Raw genomic sequence first — 22,324 nt, 5'->3', positions numbered from 1 at the left:
GAAAAGGGATTTGAAAGCCCAGCAATGAAACTCAAGTATCATATACCCAAAGTCTCAGTTAATAGAGGTCACAAGGTGACTGAAGCGATTTGGCATGAATGTCTATTTCTACATGGAATGCCCTCCCTGCTAAACATATTTCAGCCTGCCAGGGAAGCCAACGGTGTATTTAGGAGGCTCTACCTCGAGGCCTTCTCTCACGCTGGATCCTACTCTGTGCTGCATTTCCTGGGAGCCTCTGTGGGTATAATTCTGTCTTGTGGTTGTTGGTTCTTGGCTCAGGTGGGGATGGGCTTTCTGTCCTAGGCCTGCTCTGCTCTGAGATTTGGACTGTGATCCAGTGATGCTGCAAGAATAATAATGGCAAGAATAAGATCTGAATGGGAGTAAAGGTATGTCTGAATATGACCTGGATTGCAGAAAAGATACAAAGAGGAGAACGTTTTCTTAAGGCAAGATGTTAACATTTTTTCTTAACTTTGTTTACTTGAGAATTCACTTGAAAAGGGCCTCTACACGGAGTTAAATTAACTTGGACAGGTCAGCTTTCCCTGAAAGCTCCCAGAGCTTGGTCCCAGCATGTGAGTGTTAAGAGTATCTACCTGGGAGGTGCCTGGGGGAGTGATTAAGCACCAGACCTGGAGAAAATCACCTGCATATAAGACAGGAAACTAATTTCCACATACTTCTTATTCTGGCTCTTTGGTGGACAAAGGCAGGCACTCCAAATGGCTTTATACACTGGCTGCTGGGAGACAGTCTTAAATCTTGAAAAAGCATTTCCCTTTAAGGGGGCAGTGTAGCATCATCATCTCTGACAACTGGCCAAGTCAGCAGAATAGCACTGATGCTATTCCTCCATCTGAGCACCAAGAGGACAATACAAAGGCACTTGAAAGAGACCATAGTGCTTCTTGCTTTGAGGTTTCTAAATTCTCTGCCATCAACATTCCACCTTAAGAACTTGCAGTGCCACTTTCGAAGGGTCTTTTCTTGGTCAAATGCTCCCTAGCCCAAACATCCAAAACACACAGAGGTTCAAAGTTAAAGCACAGCACTGCAGGCTAACAGGATTGGGTGCAGTCTTAAAGACGTACTGTGCATTTTGTATTGAACCACTGGCTTTTGTGCTTTTGGGGAAGTTATGGTACTGGGGAACTTATGGTACATTTGGAGGTCTGGACTTCATGAAATGGTAATGATTTGTCAAAAATGTTATGGCTAAAAGCAGGTTACTACAAACTACAGCTCATCGTCTGGTTTCATAAATAAATTTTATCAGAACACGACCATGCTCATTCATTTACATATTGTCTATAGTCGCTTGCTCACTAAAAGGGCAGAGTTGAAGAGTTGCAACAGAGAGCGTATGGCCTGCAAAGTCTAAAAGAAAAAAAAATCATAAGATAAGATCTTGCTCTGTCACCCAGGCTGGAGTGCAGTGGCATAATCATGGCTCACTGCAGCCTTGACCTCCCAAGCTCAATTGATCCTCCCACCTCAGCCTCCTGAGTAGCTGAGACTATAGGTGTACACCACCATGCCCAGCTAATTTTTGTATTTTTTGTAGAGGTGGGGTTTTTCCATGTTTCCCAGGCTGGTCTCAAACTCCTGGGCTCAAGTGATCCTCCCACCTCGGCCCACACAAAGTGCTGGGATTACGGGTGTGAGCTACCATGCTCAACCAAGTCTAAAATATTTACTATCTGGTATTTTACAGCAAAAATTCACCAACCCATGGATTAGAGAATTTTCCCTGATAATAAAATACTCTGAGTCTACATAGATCATGGGGTAGTTATTACAGAATGACTAAAAGGCTAAAACAGGTTTAAACATACATAGATGCAAAACTGAAAATAATTCCAAGCTTGGATGAAAGTATGAAATACTTTATGACATTTAAAAAATCTGGGTTGCCAGTATAATCTATCTCTATATCCTACCTCTACCCAAAGGTTCCAGACTCAGCTGGTTTTGTGGGTGATTTCTGTTCAACCCTTAAGTTACTTTGTATTTCAGATCCCCAAAGAATATAGAGAGCTTCCAAAAATGCTTTGTGAGACTAGCATACCCTTGATTCCAAAAACCTGACAAACAATGCATAAAAGAGAGAACTACAGGTCAATCTCATTTATGAATTTAGAGGCAAACAGCCTATAAATAGTATCAGCAAATTGAATCCAGCAACATATTGAATGCCGTTTGATACTCATTTTTAAATGCTGAATGTAGTACATTAGTAACTTTTTAATGTAGTAAATGTTATAACTTGGCAAAAGTTAATGCCTAAATGATCCACCAAAAATTATAATAAATTATATTTAATTTTAATGTATTATATTAACAAATATAATTAGATTATACTCATATACGTGTCTTAAATAAATTAGCATGTTTAATTTTACACATTGATGCCCACTTTCTGGGCACTTAGTGGTTTTACATCCTTGGGCTGAACTCTAAACCACAGGTGGCTGTGGAACTGAACTAGGTCACTAACTGTCTTCTCACTTTTAGGTAAAAGAAAGGGGCTGCTTTAAGTAATCTCCTAACCTTGACTTCTAGGTTTCAGTTAAAGACACAAAAGCAGCCAGGCCCTCTTCTGGTTGTTTCACTGGCTGAATGATTTCAATGAAACTCAAGCAATAGAGAGAAAGATGCTTGAGAATACACTTTTGAGTGGCAGAGGCATTGGCACAAATGTTTCACTTTTTCATTTCGATTTAAAAAGTGGCATGTAACTCGAGTCTGTGTATTTGTGGGAAGGACTGTACGGGCAACACCAAGAAAGAGAACAATAGGTTGTGAAAACAAGAAAAGGCCCTTCCAATACAAGCCTTTTTCTTCCTAGGTCTTTTCAGCTTCACAAAAGAAGACATATTTTCCATATAATTGCTAAACATGTTTGCTTATTAAATTATTCTTTAATTAGTTAATGATTTTAGCTATGCTTTGCTCTTCGGATATTCATTTTGTATAATAAAATAATTATAGATAATTAAACTATCTCAAGCCTTTTTCTTTCCCCCAGCAAACATGCTGGGTATCCAAAAATGACAACAAGTTGTAAATTAATCTGGAAAACAAAGCATGACAGATGAATGATTTGGTTGGAATTAATTAGACACTAATTATATACTGGAACTAGATGAAGAATGAGACTCATTATAAAAATAAAATGCTATTCTGAAGAGATGCACAGTTACCGACATCCTTACCTTCTGTGGTGATGGAGTTACTCCTTATCCAAGTCAGTGCCTTAAAGCAATCCTCTTCCTCATTGAGAGTGAAATGGTTGCAAGGAACTTTCCCTGTGTACCGCCGCTGACTGCTGTTGGGAACCTCTCTGTTTGTCAGGTGTTGACTAATATCAGCCCCTGTGGGGCATGGGACCTGAAGTATGTTAGAGAAATGCTTGTTTCAGCGATAATAGATAAAGTGGTGACAGTGGTTAAAAAAAAGAAAAAAAAAGTAGACATAGCAATGTTCAGTATGTCTTTTTCTGTCCCCAGATACAATCAATCAGATTTTAATCCAAGTAAGAAAAAAAAAACCACACACACACAGGTGGAATGAGCACCTAGAAACAATTATCAGAGGGAGTTGCTCTAGTTATGTAATGCTGTGTAACAAATTGTTTCAAAATTCAGTGGTAAAAATCAACCATTAGGCTCCCAGCCTATGCAGGACAGTAATTCAGACACAGCAAGGTGGGGAATGGCTTGTCTCTGTTCCACAATGTCTGGGGCCTCGGCTAGGAAGACTCAGGGGTTGGGGCCTGAAATCATCTGAAGATAGTTAAACTATCTCAATCCTTTTTCTCTCCCCTGGAAAATATGCTGGGTATTCAAATGTGACAACAAATTGTCATGATTTGCCTTGCAGTTGATGTTGGCTAAGGGGTGGATTTGAGCTGGGGTTGCTGGCCAGAACACCTACATGTGGCCTCTCCATGTAGCTTGGGCTTCCTCATAACATGGTGGCTGGGTTCCTAGGGCAAGTGTTCTGAGAAAGAGAGAGCCAATACAGAGAGGTCCAGGTTCTTTTCCAGCCTAGTCTTGGAAGTTGAGCAGCGTCTTTTCCACCATATTCGATTCATGGAGGTAGCCATAAAGGCCTGCCCAGGATCAGGGGAGGGAACCTCAACTCCACCTCTTCATGTAGGAGAGGCAAGGCTCTGGAAGAGGACATGGAAGTGAATTGGATGTGGTGGCCATTTTTGGCAAAAATAATCTGCCACAGAAACAATTATATCTGGGGTTGAAATTTAAGGGTATAGAGGGGCTAGGCAGAAAAGAAAAGGAAGGAAACATTATTATTTACTTATGAAAAGTATAGAATTATTCCTTGTCTTGTCAGAGAAATATTCTCCTTCTCTTTATTCCCCTCCATCTTTCTCTCAGTTTTGATGCAGATGTATGTGGGAACAGAAACTTTCCTCTACTGTAAGGAAAGTAACAGTAAAAACACAATAAAGGATGATAGCTGATACTCATCTTCTGTGTCAAGGATACTGTGGTAAACTGGAGGGTTTGCGCTTGGGCCAGAGAGATCAGCCATGACTCCGCTCCATCTAGTTGCTGCCAGTGTAGGGTATGGATCCAGTATGGCCAGATCTGACTTCCCAAGAAATGCCAAGCCCTTGGGTTTTCATGTAGACTCCTGATCTTTTTTTTTATTATATTGGTTCAAATTAAAATCAGACAAAGAAGTGTCATTGCAAAAACCAAATAAAACAGCACAGTGACCTGAGTTTCCCCAAATGGGCCACCACTTGGTCCCTCTGATTTTTAACTGGTTGCCAGGTGGAGGTTATGAGGAGAAAAAGAGGGCAAGCAGAGGGGCAGCCTAGAGGGACCCTGAGGCCTTTGGTGGAAGATCGATACCTACTGGCTTGCTGCATTCTGGGTCTAAGACCTCAGGGCTGTGAGGCAAGAATACTCCTAGAGCTATTACAGGCAATAAGTTCACCTGCGGTCAAGATGGATATTGGGGTAGAGGAAGTTCTTTATCCTTTGACAAGCAGGCAAATGCTGGCTGGTGCTTAAACTCATGGGGCTTGACTAAACTCCAGCTGACAGGAAACTTTTGGTTATACACTTCCTCAATAGAAATTGTAAAGCCTTAGTACATTGCCGTGATGTATTTAATGCAATTTCAAACTAGATTAAATTAAAATGAAACAGAGCAAAACAGAACCAATGTTTAAAGCTGGATATTCTCTCTCCATTAAGAAGCTGCAGCGAAATTATATGTAGCAAAAGGGAACAACTAAATAAATAGTGGTCATTTACTGTAACCAAAATTGAGGAGGTAAAGTTTTCTTATTAGTAATATAGCTCGTTTAGTAATACCCCACTAAAATGTTGATAGCATTATATTCATAGTTATTATAAAGCAGCCCACTGAAGGCTTTGGTGAAAGGTTTGACATGCACAATACTGAACACTGTGCTTCAGGTTTTGAAACCTCACTGGAACTACAAGGAGCATTGTAGCATAAAAGAAAATAAAATGTGGGTAACATTACATCAGTTTCGTAAGTCATGATTTAACAATTGAAAAAGCCTTGGCAGAAAGTGGCAGCGCTAAAGAACAAATTGAGAGCCCTTCATTTCTAAAAGTTTCAAGTAGCGGGTGTCTAGGCATAAACAAAAAAGGAAGAGGAGAAAAAAGAATAAGGTCCGAATGGAAAATTAGCTCACTACGATCTTGAAATGTAATTGCATTCTGACAATCCACATAATTCTTGTGTGCACTTAAATGTGTAGAGTTGTTTTGCGTACTTCTCTACTATAAAGAATAAGAGCAATTAAAGAAAACCTAATGGGATTATGGCATTTTCACAAAGCAGGCAGAACTGAAGCTAGGATTATAAATTCCAAAGCCACACAAATTTGTCTGCACAGAGTTTAGAAGAACTCAGTGAATTAGAAAACAATCTATGGAAAAAGAAGCTTGCTTTGTGACCAGTTCATCATTTACTGTGTTCTTGCATTGAATGGAAGCTTTTAGCAGAAAAATAATTTGTATGGAGACATTAAGAAGCCAGTACAAGAAATTTCCTTCTTCCATGTGTGCCTGTGGGGCCACAGAGCTATCCAGCCCTGAAAAGTAAAAAGAAGCTTCCTTTCTGAATAGTTCATCACATACTGTTTTCTTTCATTGAATAGCATATTTCAACACTAAGAGGAGTTTGTAGGCAGACATTTAGAAGCTAGCAGAAGTTTCTTACACCCATACACTCCTGTTGGTCAAGAGAGGTCACCAGCCCTGAAAAGGAAAAAGTGGCAAAGGAGAGAACAGTCTTTGATATAAGGGCTTGGTTATCTTTAATGAAGTGCCACGAGGACTGGCTATCCAAACTGAGGGTCTCTGCCACTGACTAAAGTGCCACTAAATTTGAATGGAGAGCAGCAGATAACTTTTCAACCACACTGATTTGCCATTGCACAGTGCCACTGTCACTCAGCAATAATTCACGGTGGCTAGGACTGCTGGCTGCCTAACCCAATATTCTGTCTTCCTTTCTTAGTAACAGACTCTTGGGAAATATGCTCAGCTGAAAAACTGCATTTCCCAACTCATGACCTAAGAGGTGGTCAGGAGATACAAGCAGGAGTCCTTGGATGAGGTAATGAGAGAAGTCATCATGCTCTAGTCCTTCCTCTTTCGTGCCTCTTGAAAATGGAATGACTGGAACCACAGCAGCCATCTTGAGATGCTGAGAATGGAAAACACACATTAAAAATAGAAAGAGGGCCAGGCATGGTGACTCACACCTGTAGTCCCAGCACTTTGGGAGGCTGAGGCAGGCGGATCCCTTGAGCCTAAGAGTTTGAGACCAGCCTGGGAAACATGGGAGATCTCATCTCTACTAAAAATACAAAAAAAAAAAATTAGCTGGGTTTGGTGGCATGCACCTGTATAGTCCCAGCTACTTGGGAGGCTGAAGTAGGAGAATTACCTGAGCCTGGGAGGTCAAGGTTGCAGTGGGCTGTGATTGCACCACTGCACTCCAGCCTGGGTGACAGGAGTCAGAACTTGTCAAAAAAAAAAAAAAAAAAAGATGGAAGGGCCTGGGTTCCTGATGACATCAGGGAGCCACCTTACCGGGCCTGGGTTGCTTTTCTACAGATATTTTTAATGAGAGAAAGAAATAACCTTTTTCTTTTTGAACTGCTTATTTGACTGTAGCTATAAATACTAAGCTCTAGAATCTCTGTGGTAATGACTTTTAAAAGCCGTCAAGTATAAGCCTTGCACCATATCAATGAGAGATAAAGGGAAACAACAAGAAAGGGAAAAGAGAGGGAAAGAGAAGGAAACAGAGACAGTGCTTGATCCAGGGCCAGACCACCTGAGTTTGGACCCTAGTCTACCACCTCTGTAGTAACCGACCTTGGGCAAACTACCTAAGCTTCACGGCATGGCACCTCGGTTCTCTCAACTACAACACGGGGGATGCAAATGGCAGTGACCTCAGGGTATGTGAGAGTTCCATCCGTTACCACGTGTCTGTCTCATGGTAAACATTCAACGGCAGTCAGGTGCTCAACCGCTTTGAGGCTCCCTAGCAGCAGGCTCCTGTCTCCTAGGGCTGACCGTTTTCTTTGGAGTAGACTTTGAGTGAAAGTTGTTCCTCAGGATGAATAAACACTGCATTCCTGTCACTTTCAGGACCTAGATCTGTTTCCTAGAGCCATCATGTACAAGACTGAATTTGCTCTTCATATGAAAATTCTTCAAGTATTTGAGGACTGGCTGGCCATCCTGCACACCCTGAATCTTCACCCCTCTGGCTGCACATCTGGAGTGACGGAGCCTATCCCTCGCCGTGCTTCAGCTTGTTCCTTCCTTTCTTCAATGGGACTCCAAGGAACGAAGGTCATATTGCAAGTGCACTTCTGTTTTTGTGGCACATCCTCTGATACAACCATGTTCAGCAGGTAACCGGTTCATGACCTCTATATTCTCATCATGGATTTTACCCTTGGTCAGGTTTAATGCTTTTCTTTCTCCAATTCCCTTTCTTGGGCACTAATATTATTGCTGTTTCTAATAGCTGTGTGAAATTTGCCTGACAGTCTTTTGCTGGTGCACTTTGAACCATCTTATTTTTAAACTTTTGTTGCCCTTTGACTGGGTATTTCTCTTATATTTTGAATTAAGTGTAAAAACAGAGTCTTGGTTCTTGTAACAGGGTGGTTTGAAGCCCTAACCCTAATCCACCCATAACATTCACCACTATTTTCTCCTCATGTCATTCTGGTTTACACCTTCACTTTTAACCATTGTGTCTGTTTTCCTTTGTTTTCTCCCTTTTATCTTCTGCAGTGTTGGGAAGGTGAATTTCTTCATGCTGTTTCAAAGGATTCTTTAATCTTATTTCTTCTAAATATAAGAGTCACACTGAAATAGTACTTTTGGGTTTCTCCACTTAAAACAATGCATATTCCTCCCTTGCTACCTCCCTCCCAATTGTCAACAACTTCTTGGTCTTTATTAGATTAATTTAACTTAAGAGTCATTTTTCTATTTTGCATCTATTCTCAGATTTACAACAATTATTTAGATTACATTTATAAATTGTTTGTGGTGCTTGCCACCTGTCCTTTTATACGATTATGAAATTCTAAATTTTCTTTTTTTTTTTTTTTGGAGACAGAGTCTTGCTTTGTTGCCCAGGCTGGAATGCAATGGCACAATCTCGGCTCACTGCAACCTCCGCCTCCTGGTTCAAGTGATTCTCTTGCCTCAGTGTCCCAAGTAGCTGGGATTACAGGACCCCGCCACTACACCGGGCTAATTTTTGTATTTTTAGTAGAGAGGGGGTTTCACCATGTTGGCCAGGCTGGTCTCGAACTCCTGACCTCAAGTGATCCACCCGTCTCGGCCTCTCAAAGTGCTGGGATTATAGATGTGAACCACCACACCTCACTGAAGTTCTAAATTTTCTTTTCTATCTCAATTATTTTGAGTGCACATTAAGCAAAGAACAGGGAAGATAATTTTTTCTGAGGCCTTGTATATAAAAGAATGGCTATCTGCTATTTTCAAATATGAGAGATTTAGGTGGGCGTATAATTACTGAATCACCACTTTTCACCAAAATTCTGTGAGGTTAGTTTCATTTTCTTTTGCTATTTAACGCTGGAGATAAAATTTTTGGTATCTGTTTTATTTTTGTTCTTTTTTAGGGGGAAAGGTTGTAATCTGTTATTTTTCTTTTGAAGTCTGTTCAATTTTTTTCTGCCATTCTATGAGAAACTATTTATCATCCCCAATGCAGTTTGATCACCCAGCCTCTGAAATGGCAGCTGAAGCATCAGAAGAGCAGAGGCTGAGCTAAGAAGGCCACAGGGTTAGACAAAAAGGGAGATGGGTGACTAAGAAAGAATTGAAATTCTGTCAGAACATAACTGAGAACATTTTTCTATGGTTTTGCCTAGAATGTGGTCAGCTGGACAATATGTTTTTCAGGTAAAAAGAAGCTTTCTTCTAGAATATCTTTAATTATTGTCTCTATTCCTTTTCTTTGAGTCTCCTCTTCAGGAAAACCAATTATTTCTATGCTGCCTCCATGCCTATCAGACCCTGTTTTCTCCTGAACCAAGCATATCCCTTTGTCCTCTGCTTCTGCCCTCCAGGAGTGCTCTGTCTTCAGCATCACTGTTTAGCAGCAGTTCTGTCTCTGATGGGGATTTCATTTTAATTCTTTCTTATTCACCCATCTCCCTTCTTATCTGTGGCCTTCTCAGCTTTGCCTCTGCTCTTTCAATGGCTTCAGCTCCCATTTCAGAGGCCAGGTGATCAAATTGTGTAGAGGATGATAGTTACCTGCAATGTGTGTGTGGGGGGGAGGGGCCTGAATTTTTTAACATTTTCAAAAATATGTTCTTCCTCTGATTTTTCCAAATATTGTATTGTTCTCTTTCTCTTATTGTGTTATCTTTTTATTCTAGTTGTCCTTTGCTGTTCAACAAACTCACACCAAAACTTAGTAGCTTAAACAACAACTACTTAACTTTCCATGATTTTGTTGGTCAGAAATTTGGATAGCATTTTCATGAGCAATTCTTTTATTCTGTGCGCTGTGGACAGGAGTCACTTGGCAACTTTCAGCTGGTGGATGGAGTGATCTGGAGGATCTGCGATTGTTTCACTCACATGCCTGTTCGCAAGGCTGGCCGAAAGGCTGGGATCAGCGGAGACTGTGAGGCAGAGAGCTCACCTACGGCGTCTCCAGCATGGCAACCCCAGGGCATCAGAACTTCTCACGTGGCACCTCAGGACTCCAGGAGTGACTGCTGCCACAATCCAGGAGGCAGTGTATGGCCTCTGTGACTTGGCCTCAGAAGTCACACCATGTCACATCCTTTCTAGTTTATTGGCCGAGGCAGTCACAAGGCTGCCCAGATTCAAGGAGAGGAGACATAGACCTCTTAGATGGAAGAGGCATCAAAGAATTTGCAGCCATTTTTAAAACAGCCAGTTTTCTTTGACTGCATGCTTTTATTTTCCCCTGTAATCATTCTCAAAATGAGATCTCTTTATAGTAGGTGATGTCAAATGACATGGGGGAGTGTCTTTCTCAGGTCTCTTACTGGGAGGTACAGTACTGGTGTGGATTCCTCCCTGCTGTGTGTAGAAGGCTCTCACCTGGGCTGCATCATTCTGGATGCCACACTATTACTGACCCAGTCTAAGACACGATTAATCCCTTTGGAGACAATGTCACATTGCCAACCCACATCAAGCTCACTGTATACTGCAGTCCCAGCTCTTCTTCTTGCTTGCTTGGAAGTACCTGCCCTACCTGCCAGCTGCTAGTGACCCCCGACTCATAAACAGTCCGTGCCACAGTCTTCTCATGCTCAACACCAAACTCATTTGATTTTGAGTTGGTACATTTTTGTTCTTCCTATGTATGAGGTTCCTCAAATCCAGGCCCGGGGCAGGCATCTCTGCTACTCCATGACTGTCCATGAGTCATGGAGAGTGGCCCTGTGATCTCAGAGGGGTTTTCAAAACCAGAGTGTGTTTGCCAACAAAAATGATCAACATGGATTGGAGGGGTGGAGAAGGAGTTACAGAGTCCAGAAAGTGAGCCAGCTAAATCTCCATCTTTGAAAATGGAGAGGTTGTAGATAATGTCTGAAGTTGACAGAGCAAGGAAAAACATTCTATAAACATATTACTGTATTTGGAGTTATGCGGATAGCCACTGAAAAACTGAGAAAAGAAATGCTTCAAGCTGGTTGCCTTTGGAAAGAGCTGGGAGGAAGAGTGGGCTGGGAGAGAGACCAGCTCTCCTTATGCTCAGCCCTACAGTGCAATGTAGTATTTTACCTTGTGCATGGATTTTTGTAATAAAAAATAGTGATGTGTATTTGAATATTAAAACATTATACAACAATTTAGAGTGAGGTGTGCCATTTAAAAGGTCTGGTTAGAAGCTGCGGTTTATAATTACATTTTATAAAGTTTGTCTTCTTGCTTTGGGTTTAAGCTCTGTTTTCATTATTTTAATTTGTTTTTTAGAAAATCACAAAATTGGGACAAAACCAGGAGAGAGTTGAAGAGAATGGGGAAAGGGGGAGAAAAGCTCCCCAGTGAATTCAGCTGCCCTTTCTGTATCACTCTATGTACTTTGATTTTATGTCCTTCTGGAAAAATTAAATTGGAACTCTCTTTATCACTTCTTCATTTCATTTTTTTTCCGTTGTAAAAAGGGCAAGAGCTTAATGTGCCACAGACTAAAGCTGCAGGGGCAGCTGGGCACACATGGGCAGATGCCCGAGGCTCTGGGCAGCTGGCTGGGTCTTCCACTCAGTTTCCAAAGTACGCAGTCACAGCAGCAGCTGGAACCTGGCAGGCAGGTGACAGGGAGACAAGCTAAGGGGGTGCATGGTATTTCTGTCTGGTTTAATGTTTTAACAAGTAAGAGGAACACTTAAATATCAAAACGAAGTATCCCTGCAGTAAATATTTATCCTTTAACCATAAAAATATCCTTTTATACCCTTTGAGAATCAAGAAGAGAGCAGAGGAGAGGAGGGGAGGGGAAGAAAGGGGAAGGGAGTGAAGGGGAGAGGAATGGAGAGGAGAGGAAGGAAGGGGAGAGGAGAGGAGAGGGGACGGGAGGGGAGTGGAGGGATGGGAGGGGTGCGGAGGAGAGGAGAGAGATTCTTTAGAGGTTGATCCAAGCTACTCAAAGGGTTGTTCATTCACCAGCAGCATTGGCCTCACCTGGGAGCTTGTTAGAAATGTAGCATCTTCCTGTTCCCCTAAGTGGTCTCACAATCTGTGAAAATGTGAACCTCAGGCAAATCGAGAGGTTCAAATCTTTGTGTCCACTGAACACTTGTGAAACTGCCCAGGTCATCAGGGTATGCATATATAAAGAGCATACCATATTTTTATGGTTAAAGGACAAATATTTACTGCACGGATACTTCGTTTTGATATTTAAGTGTTCCTCTTACTTGTTAAAACATTAAACCAGACAGAAATCTTTCAGTATCTGAAAGATGTCACTTTATAGAGACAATGTGTACCATTCTGACATTACAAGGGTGGAGTTGGTAGGCGTGTCCAGGCCAAACAGTGGGACTGGACACAAGGTCAGTGGCCCAAAAAGAGTGCTGAATGTTTGCTGCACATGCTTAAAAATGCAGAGAGCCATGCTGAACATAAGGATTTACATGTAGATTCTCTGGTCATTGAGCATAGCCAGGTGAATAAAGTACCCAAGATGTGCGGCCACACTCACAGAGCTCAGGGTCAGGTTAATCCATGTGTGAGCTCTGCCTGCCACAATGAGATGAAGCTTATTGAAAGGAACAGATTGTTCCTAAACCAGAAGAGGCTGCACAGAAGAAAAAGATAGCCCAGAAGAAACTGAAGAAATGGAAACTTATGGCACAGGAATAGACTCATCAAACAATAAATGGAATTAAAAGTACAGGAAAGAAGGAAGGAAGGAAGGGAAAAAGGAAGGAAGGAAGAGAAAAGAAAAGAAAATGTAGCATCTCAGGCTCCCCATTCCATGACCTCCTGCTCCTAATGTGCATTTTAAGAAGCACAGGGGATTCATGTGCAGAGCACAGTTTGAGAGGTGCTATTCTAAGGTGTAGATGAGGAATTCTTAGTCAAGAAAGTGCAAGCTTGTGGTTCTCAGCTTTAGCTTAGGAGCATGTGGGGCACTAAAAAAATACTGACGACTGGGCCCCACCCTAGAATAATTAAAACAACCTCTGGGGGCGGAGCCTAGGCATGGACGTGTTTTCAAAGCACCCCGGTCATCTCAATGTGCAGCCAAGGCAGAAAATACAGGGCAAGTGATGCTCAGAGCTGCTGAGCACATTCTGTGACAATCCCCGGGTGGAGACCCTGTCTCCTTCATGCGCTGCCTCCTCTGCACTTGGCGATGTCAAGGAAATCTGTCATACACAGGCCCGCATCGAATCCACAACCGTTCACAAGATGGTCTAAATGGGGTGTCCAATCTTTTGGCTTCCCTGAGCCACACTGAAAGAAGAAGAATCATCGTGGACCACATATAAAATGCACCAACACTAAAGACAGCTGATGAGCTGAAGAAAATAAACTGCAAAAAAAAAGTCATAAGGTTTTAAGAAAGTTTACAAATTTGTGTTGAGCCACATTGAAAGCCACCTTGGGCCCATGGACCGTGGGTTTCACAAGCTTGGTCGAGGACCTCATCCTTGAGTTACAGAGTAAGCCTCTAGTCACTGGAGAAATACCTTACTGCTGTAGACTACATGAAACACTTATGCGTACTACAAAGTGGAATATTAAAATCTGCTGCCCTGAGACACTGAACAGCTTCGGTGTATCCCGCAATGCTTTACTCAAATGTGGCTGGAGAGTTTAACTGAAAGGAAAGCATGGACACTGGGAAACCAATCAATCAGATTTCCTATTTTCATAACCGAGAGACAAAATAAAATAAGGGTTGACAGAAGGTGCACGTGTTTGCAATACTTTCGCGAGAGCCCATTGCCACAGCCAAATGTTAGCCTCTTGAGGCATAAATTAATTTACCACAAATGCATGCCTGGTTGCGTCTGGATTCTGCTAGGGCGAGCAGTACGTGTTAGACTTTTGGACAACAGCTTAAAGAATGACATTTCTCCAACTTGCTGTGATTTTTATCCTTGAGCAGAATGTTTTTCTTGGAATGGGTTTCTGGGAGGGTTTGCGGACATAATTCTGGTTATGTGTGCGGCCCTGAAGGGTGCTTTTATGAATTTAGAGCAGCAGCTGTCCAGGCAGAGGGATGCTCTTTACCCAGAGAGCGTGTGCCCCAGTAAACATATGAATGGCTCTCATGGAGCTCTCCAGACACACGGCTTGCACCCCCTGTTCCTGGCCTTACCTGGTACTGCTGCCCGGTGCAGAGGATGAGGTGGTCATAGAGCACGATCTCGCCTGTGGAAAGCACAACGTGCTTGGCTGCTCGGTCTATGCCGGTCATTCTGCCCACCACGACATTAACCCAGGAGCACAGTGACATCAGCGCATAATCTTTATCATTAAAACAGTGGCTGCAAAGAGAGAAGCTCCATAAGTGACATTTGAGCAGCTGACAGCGGGCATTAATTAGACATCTGGTGAGCTGGTTCAAGTCCCCTAGTGGGCTGAGTCTGTGCTCTTGCTGTGAGTTTACCAGGACTGATACTAGGAGATTTTTCGTTATGAAACACTTAGTCACAAATTGACATCGTCCCATTAAAGCTAAATTGTTCCACCTGGCTTAGGTCAGCCCGCAACTGGGTGGGAGGTGTGTGTGTGTGTGTGTGTGTGTGTGTGTGTGTGAAATCACTCATATTATACCTTTCTTCTGCTTCTATTTCATAGTGGTTGCAAATTTACTTTAGTTGTTAAATTGGTGTCTTGGCCACAGCCTCAAAGGGAACGAGAAGGAAGAAAGTGACATTGTTGAGGATTCCCAAAGCCAGGGGTCAGAATCCTTGAATACCGAGAACCCTTCCTATTCGCTAATACTTTTCAGTAATGACTCATTCTGAGAATTAGCGTATGGCTTCCTGCCAAAACAACAAAATCCATTTTACTTAAAGAATATAGCAATTAGGGAGTTGCGTTCGCAGCAAGTACACTCCCTGGAGACCTTGGGATTCACTCTTCAGGGCAGAGGTGATTTTCCAGGAATGGAGACTTCCACCGCCAGCAGGCCCCAGACGGCCATTCATGCCGTGGCTTCAGGGTGCTGTGGCTGCATGGCTTTCATTTTCTGGGCTCTGTTGCAGAGTTTGAGTGCTTTCACGTAATATGATAAGAGTGAGTTTCTTGTGGCTTTGGGTTTATTTAAAGAGTTTTGCGAGGGTTGTTTCCAGAATTTTCTGAAAGGATTGACCTCAGGTAAACCACCTTTTAGTGATTCTGCTCTGAATACTGAGAGTCTAAGGTAATAGGACATTAAGTGCTTCTTTTAATTTAGGCTGTATGATTCTTTTCTTCCTTTTTTCTCAATATAAAAACATTAAAATTTGTATTTATTCATCCATTTATTTATTTATTTTTAGAGACAGGATCTCGCTATGTTGCCCAAGCTGGTCTCAAACTCCTGGACTCAAGTGATCCTCCTGCCTCAGCCTCCTGAGTAGCTGGGACTAGAGGCACACGCCACTTCTGTGCTTGGTAGCACAGTCCTCTTCAAAAAGAACCCTGCCATGGTCTGTGTTGCTGACAAGCCTGGACTCTGTGTCCGCCTGCTATCTTCAGTTACCTCACCTCTTAACACAGGAGAATGAGCTCTCCCTACGTGCCTCCACCGCTGACCGCTATAAGGAGTGACTGTGAGAATGTAAGACAGGCTGCTTTGTTAGGCGGGATGCATATGTGAAGAGTATTATTCTAGATAATATTAATGAGACAGAGCCCTCTTTACTCTCTTTGGAGGCAAACAAGATTCTGAAGTGGTAATGACAGAACATTTCTTCTTTTTGATCTGCACATAAGCCTGGTCTTACCACACAAAGAGAATTCTAGTCATGGGGACATATTAGACCTTGTTACAGGACCTGTGAAAGGGCTCTGTGAAACAACTTATAAACAAGAAAATTTCTTCTTAATAAGAAACGAAAATCAGGGACTGGCCTATCACAGGAAAATAATGGATAGTGAGAGGAAATTCTCTTGTAAAAACCATTTCGCTAGCTTTATAGGAATACAGGAAATGTCATGGCTTCCCACATTTGTGAGAGACCCATGAAAGACTGTTCTTACCTGCTCCAGATCCCTGCTGTAAGCCAGCCACGATGAGGAAAAGTTAAATACAGTTAGTGCACAGGGATTCGTTTTATGAGGCTGTGCCCAAAGATAAAGGCTCTCAGGGGAAATTTGTGGAAGGTGAAGACAATCGTATTTTTAATGTCAGTAGGACAGTAGCATTGATCACGTCAGAATGCATATTTGAGAGTTAAAATGTGAAGCTCTGTCCAGTGGGAATGGCATTGGGGACCACTGATTTTTAGGAAACTTTACTAAGTCCTTTACAAAAGGAAGTGTTGAAGAATGTGGGGTGATTGCTGTTACAATATGTTACTACACTGAATGATTTTATTTACTTATTTGAGACAAGATCTCACTTTGTCACCCAGCCTAGAGCACAGTGGTACAGTCATGGCTTACTGTAGCCTTGACCTCCTGGGCCCAAGCTATCCTCCTACCTCAGACTCTTGAGCAGCTGGGACCATAGGTGCAAGCTACCATGCCTGGCTAACTTTAAATTTTTTGTAGAAATGGGACTCTCCCTATGTTGCCCAGGCTGGTCTTCAACTCTTGGGTGCAAGCAATCTTCTCACCTTGGCCTCCCAAAGTGCTGGGATTACCTGGCCATTTCTTAGTTTAAAATATCATTGTGTAAGTGATTGCTACCCATTCTGGATATTACTATCCATTCTGGATCTTCCTTAATTTCGTCACCAGGTGAGTGAAACTATATATTGAAGACTGTAAGTGATATTTTTCCAAAGTTATGTTTTAAGTAGAATGAATAAGCTTTAATATTCTAACATAGCAGGGCCTGACTCATGGCTTGGTGGTAAGAGAAATACCTCCACTAGGCTTCGCTCAAAAAGAGAGAAGGCACCAAAGAAGGCACATCGGTGAAACTTCACGTTTCTCAAGTGAGCTCGACCGTGACTCAAAACTAATGTGAAAGATTGTCTTCATAGAAAGTTCTGAAGACAGATAATAGGGAGGAGGAAAAAAAGCAAAAATGGAGAATGGGGAAATTTCTGGAAAGCGCATACATGAGTAGCAGCTTGCTCTAGGTTATAGTGCCCCCAACCTTATGGTCAAAAGCTTAGTCCAAAGCTCCAGGTGTGCAATTAGAAGCAAACTCTGGGGGCCACAGATGAGTCAGTGGAGACCTGCACCTCATGGAGTCATGACTCTTCCAAGCTGGAAAGAACCTTAGAAATTCTCATAAAAGATTAATTGTGACACTCCTAGAAAAAGGACTATCACAATTAACTTCAAATTAATCAGTGCTGATTGTCCAATTAGTGGATTTCTCGTGCTTCCTGTTCCTCCTCTCCCACCGCCTTCCTTTCGGCTCCATCACAGACATGCCATTAGCACCTCCACAAGAGGCTGGATGTGGGGGGTGGGAAAGAAGACAGAAATGGTTGAAAAATTTTAACAATAATAAATTAAAACACTGGTTAACAAGTTCAAAATTAGTATTTGTAATCAGGGATTTAAATTACTAAATTTATGAATGTAATTTGCACCTTTCCGTTTGAAACCCCATGATCAGAGATAATTTCCTTTATCGGGGTTATGAGGACCATTTGAAAGGCATCTCCTATTTATGGTTCAATCTTACTGAAATATGTGGTTTCTAAGAAATATGATGACATACAGTTACCCATGCAAAGGGCTCTGGCTGTATTATTTAGTCCCTAACACTTGCTTGAGAGGAGTTTTGCAGGTATTTCTGGAGGTAACTTTCCTCTGTTCCACGTTATTTACTGGGCATCTGCTGTGTGCCAAGGACTGTCCCAGGTATTGAGTATACATCAATGAATCAATGAATAAAAAGGCAAAAATTTCTGCCCTTGTGGAGTTTATATTATAGTTGATGGATTCTGAATATAAACATTATTTCAGAAGGCAAATAATACAATATTTAGGAGGATTTAAGTAGGAAGAAAAAAACAGAGCAGAGTATGAGGGACTGGAGTGTGTTGGGGTGTTGGCTGCAAATGGATGGGGCGGTCAGGATAGACCCCATAGAAAAGGTGACATTTAAGAGAGAAAAGCAGAGACCTCAAGGTGGGGACTTGCCTGTTGCATCTGAGGAACATCGAGGAGGCTGGTGTGGCTCAAATGGGGAGAAAAAGGGCAAAAATGATAAAAGGTGAGGCTGGATAATTAAGTAGATGGAGACAGAGTTTAGGCTGGAGCAGCACAGCACGTTCTGCGATGATGAAAATGTTCTTATCTGTTCTGCCCAATATGGTAGCCACTGGCGACATGCGGCTAATGTAGCTGAGGCACCGACTTTTCACCTCATTTAATTTTAATAATTTAAATTTAAATACATGCGGCTAGTGGCCACCATATTGGATAGTGCCGTTCTGGGCTGTGAGGAGGCGATGTGATCTGAGCCAGCTTTCTGCAGCCTTGCTCTGGCTGCTGTGCTGAGAATGTGGAGGCAGGGATAGCAGCAGGGACACCGGGGGCTTCCACCCACTCAGTCTGCCTGTGCAGTGTCACACCTGCAGAAAGCCCCCTCAGTAGCTGTTTCCTCCTGACATACACCCAACATGGGATTGAGGGAAACTTTCACTACGCTGATGGAATTAAGTTCCTCTTAAGACAGCTGCCAATAAAACCAGCATTTCCTGGGAATCATGTAATTTAGAAAGAGGGAAATGGAGGGAATGTGTTCTTGGCCAGAAGTTGGTGTTATGTTAATTTTAATAAAAAATCCAGCAAGCTTGGCTTCTCATGTACGGCTCATGGTCAAAAAAAGCAAAGCTCAGAGAAATGAAATTCCTTGCCCAGGTCCTTGGTGGCAGAGGCAGGATCTGAATCCACATCCTCCTGGCTCAAACCCATGCCCTTTTTTGTACCATAATGACATCCTTCAAGAAAAAATCTATAGTCTGATAAAATTATTAAGTGGAAATGAACCCGGTTCTGCTGGCAAGGAAGTTGTGGTTTTTTTCTCACTGTTTGAGGGCAAAACAACTCTTTTTCACAGAGGAAAGAGGGTCCCTTCATCATGGAATCTAAAATGAATCCCCTGGGAGGGAACAATTTCCTTCCTCCTTATTGGAAAAATTAGGAGCTTGTTTCTAGAGGCAGAGAAACTAATATTTCTTCTACCCATGTTTTGCTACAGGAAATTAAAATGAATGAAAGCTGTGTGATAAAGACATGGTATTTTCCAGAACAGATGTTGTCAAATAGTGATTCTACTGGGATGAAGACGATAAAGCTCACCCAGACTGGCATGGAAGTTCTTTGCCTGATCAGCTGCTGAGTACAAATGGCCAGGGTAGCTGTGGGATCCATATCCCAGTGAGGTGCCCTGTCAGATGTAAATGTAGTCACCAACCTCCACTGCCCCATAGTGTCACTTAGAGCCCAAAGGCAGGGCTGGCTGGGTCCGTAGGCTCCACCCCGATTGTTTGGAACAGGGCAGATGTCTTCCCATAGATACAAACTGGTGGCCCTGGCCTGCCAGTCTTGGCCACTTGCTTGTGAACACACTGGTACTTGTATCTCCTAAGTGATGCCTGAACTCCAGGAGAAAAGCCCCACCACTTCTCCTTTTCCAATCTGAAATCTACTATTTAGCATTAAGTAGACTGCACAAAGAGTAGAACATTTAGGCCTCAGAATGAAAAAGCAAATAAAATTCATACTCGCTGGCTAAAAATTTCCTTTGTTCAGTGTCCAGAAGTTTTTTTCCTGGGAGTCCATGAGTTGAAATCAGGGTAAGATTATTAAACTTCAAGTGAGAGCTAAAGAAAAAGAAAAATGAAAAAGAATAAGCAGTTAAGTGCAATTTAGCAAACATTTATCATAATTCAATTTAACTTTATATTTCGTGTCATCCAACTGTTGAATTGTTTTTGGAGCTACTAATTCTTTGCATGAACCTTCAAATAGAACCAACCATTTCAAGGAAAAGAGGAAGATGGCGCTGGAGCTGCTAACTGTAGAATCTTCCAAAAAGCTACACATTAGTAATGAGACAGGTTTTTAAAATGTGCTTTTCAAAGTAAAACTAAATAAAACAAATTGGGAGAGAGGTAAATTTAGTATAAAGTTTAAATTTTAGACTACTTCTATTAATAATAAACTGCTTGGAAGCATAACAATTGCAGCTCAACCCTGATGATTGCTTCCAGTCAAGTGTTTTGCATGGCGCATTACGCCATGTAGTCCTTACAGCAATCCAGTCAGGTCAGTAATACTATTATCCCTGTTTTTTTTAGGTGGAACTGAAGCAAGTAATTTGCAAAGACCATTGGTATAGTTTGACTCTGTGTCCCCACTCAAATCTCATCATAATTCCCACGTGTTGTGGGAGGGACCTGGTGAGAGGTAATTGAATCATGGGAGCAGGTCTTTCCCATGCTGTTGTCATGATAGTGAATAAGTCTCATGAGATCTGATGGTTTTAAAAATGGGAGTTTCCTTGCACAAGCTCTCTCTTTGCCTGCTGCCACCCACGTAAGACGTGACTTGTTTCTCTTTGCCTTCCACCATGATCGTGAGGCCTCCCCAGCCATGTGGAACTGCAAGTCCATTAAACCTCTTTCTTTTGTAAAAGGCCCAGTCTCAGGTATGTCTTTATCAGCAGCGTTGAGAACAGACTAATATAACCATATAGCTAGTAAGTCTGGAGGCAGCATCCTCTCACCTTACCTCTGCCTGTACTGTCCTGTAGACCTCAAATTGTTCAGAGGGATCCAAAGGTCATCTAATTCCCATCAGCTGACATTAGCTTTATTACACTCAGATACACACAGTTAGTCAAATCAGGATACCAAAAAGTGTCATCTGGGAGGAAATTCTAGAGGATTCCTTTTTAAGAGCAAAATTGCTTTATATTTGCATCCGGCTTTCCAGAGCCCAAGGCACATTCATAGGCATTCACATAGAGATTAATCTTCTACACAATTTATGCTGGGGGTAGGGGAGAGGCTGCTTTTTCTAATCCACATTTCATATGTAAGAAAATCAAGGTTGGAAATGGTAAGTAATTTGTTCAAGGTTACAAAGCTCATAAGCAGTGCCAGCTATGAAAGCCAGGCCTGCTGGCCTCAGGCAGTGCCCTGCTCCAGGCACCCACAGTACTCCCTCTAACCAGTTCTACAGGTAAAGTGCACCTGAGTAGAGGCCTCTGAAGAACTCACATGCTCAAGGCTCACTCCATGTTTGTCCATCAGGATTTAAGATGCTCTTGCTGCAAATCCACCCCCTAGTTAAAGTCAGTAAAATTTTATGGTGAGCTGATCTTTTCATAGGGTTCATGCTGATGAGATTTTTTTTTTTCTAAAATCTCTTCTTAGTTCACACCTCCCCTTCAATCAACCAAATGCCAAAAAAGAAGCCTTCACCAAGTCAGAGAGAAACACCTGCCCTCCTTTCCCATGAGAAGATTGGAAATGTTCCAAATGTGGAACTGCTATCAATTTACTGACAATCTGTTAAGTAGCACTAAAAGCAGGAGACTTTTGGTGATGGCTCAGGCCAGAAATGCAATAAACTCAACTGAACCTGACATTTAAAAATAGCTCAATATTATGAGAGGTTTTGCTCTAAAATCTCTAAGGATGAGTGTCATTTAAGAATGAATATTCTTATTTGATAAGAAGAAAACTGAGCGCATCTTATCCTCTAATAATAAGAATAAAAAATTTGAATATCTTCAAATAACATAAAGGTCACAATTAACCCAGCTACTTATGGCTGACAGTCTACAAATGCACACTGATTACTTGTCTCTGATTTATTACCATTTAATGGAAAATGCTAATAATAATCAGTGTTTATACTCACATGCAGTTAAAATTTATCCCAGCTTTGGGTGTTATGTGATAGAAATGTGGTTTATGTTATACCAATAATAGTTATATATAGGCCTTTTTTACATCTCTATGTAAATAGAAGGCTTAATAATTATCCAGCTACATCTTTTACTACAAAGACAATCCCTTTGGTTTTGAATCATTTGAATTACTGAACAACATGAATCAAATGATTTATAAATTACCAAACTACCACACTGCATTATCCTAAATTAT

At 41.8% G+C, this 22,324-nt stretch overlaps 1 protein-coding gene and 1 long non-coding RNA gene across 3 annotated transcripts in view; one reads left to right on the top strand and one right to left on the bottom strand.

Moving 5' to 3' along the window:
* CFAP61 (cilia and flagella associated protein 61) overlaps positions 1-22,324 on the bottom strand; it is a 296,810-nt gene that overhangs the window by 95,094 nt on the left and 179,392 nt on the right. For both annotated transcript variants that reach the window (XM_025399395.1, XM_025399396.1), the window contains exons 19-21: positions 19,934-20,032; positions 14,407-14,575; positions 3,222-3,396 (exon numbers count right to left, since the gene is read on the bottom strand). In XM_025399395.1, coding sequence (XP_025255180.1) covers positions 3,222-3,396; positions 14,407-14,575; positions 19,934-20,032 — 443 coding nt within the window. The remainder of the gene's footprint in view (positions 1-3,221; positions 3,397-14,406; positions 14,576-19,933; positions 20,033-22,324) is intronic.
* Positions 7,912-11,421, top strand: LOC112633040. Its single transcript, XR_003121476.1, has 2 exons — positions 7,912-7,951; positions 10,107-11,421. It is a non-coding gene; the product is annotated as an uncharacterized LOC112633040 (long non-coding RNA).

The sequence above is a fragment of the Theropithecus gelada genome, chromosome 10, assembly GCF_003255815.1.
Source record: "Theropithecus gelada isolate Dixy chromosome 10, Tgel_1.0, whole genome shotgun sequence".
NCBI classification, from domain to species: domain Eukaryota; kingdom Metazoa; phylum Chordata; class Mammalia; order Primates; family Cercopithecidae; genus Theropithecus; species Theropithecus gelada.
This window is presented reverse-complemented; position numbering and strand designations above follow the sequence as displayed.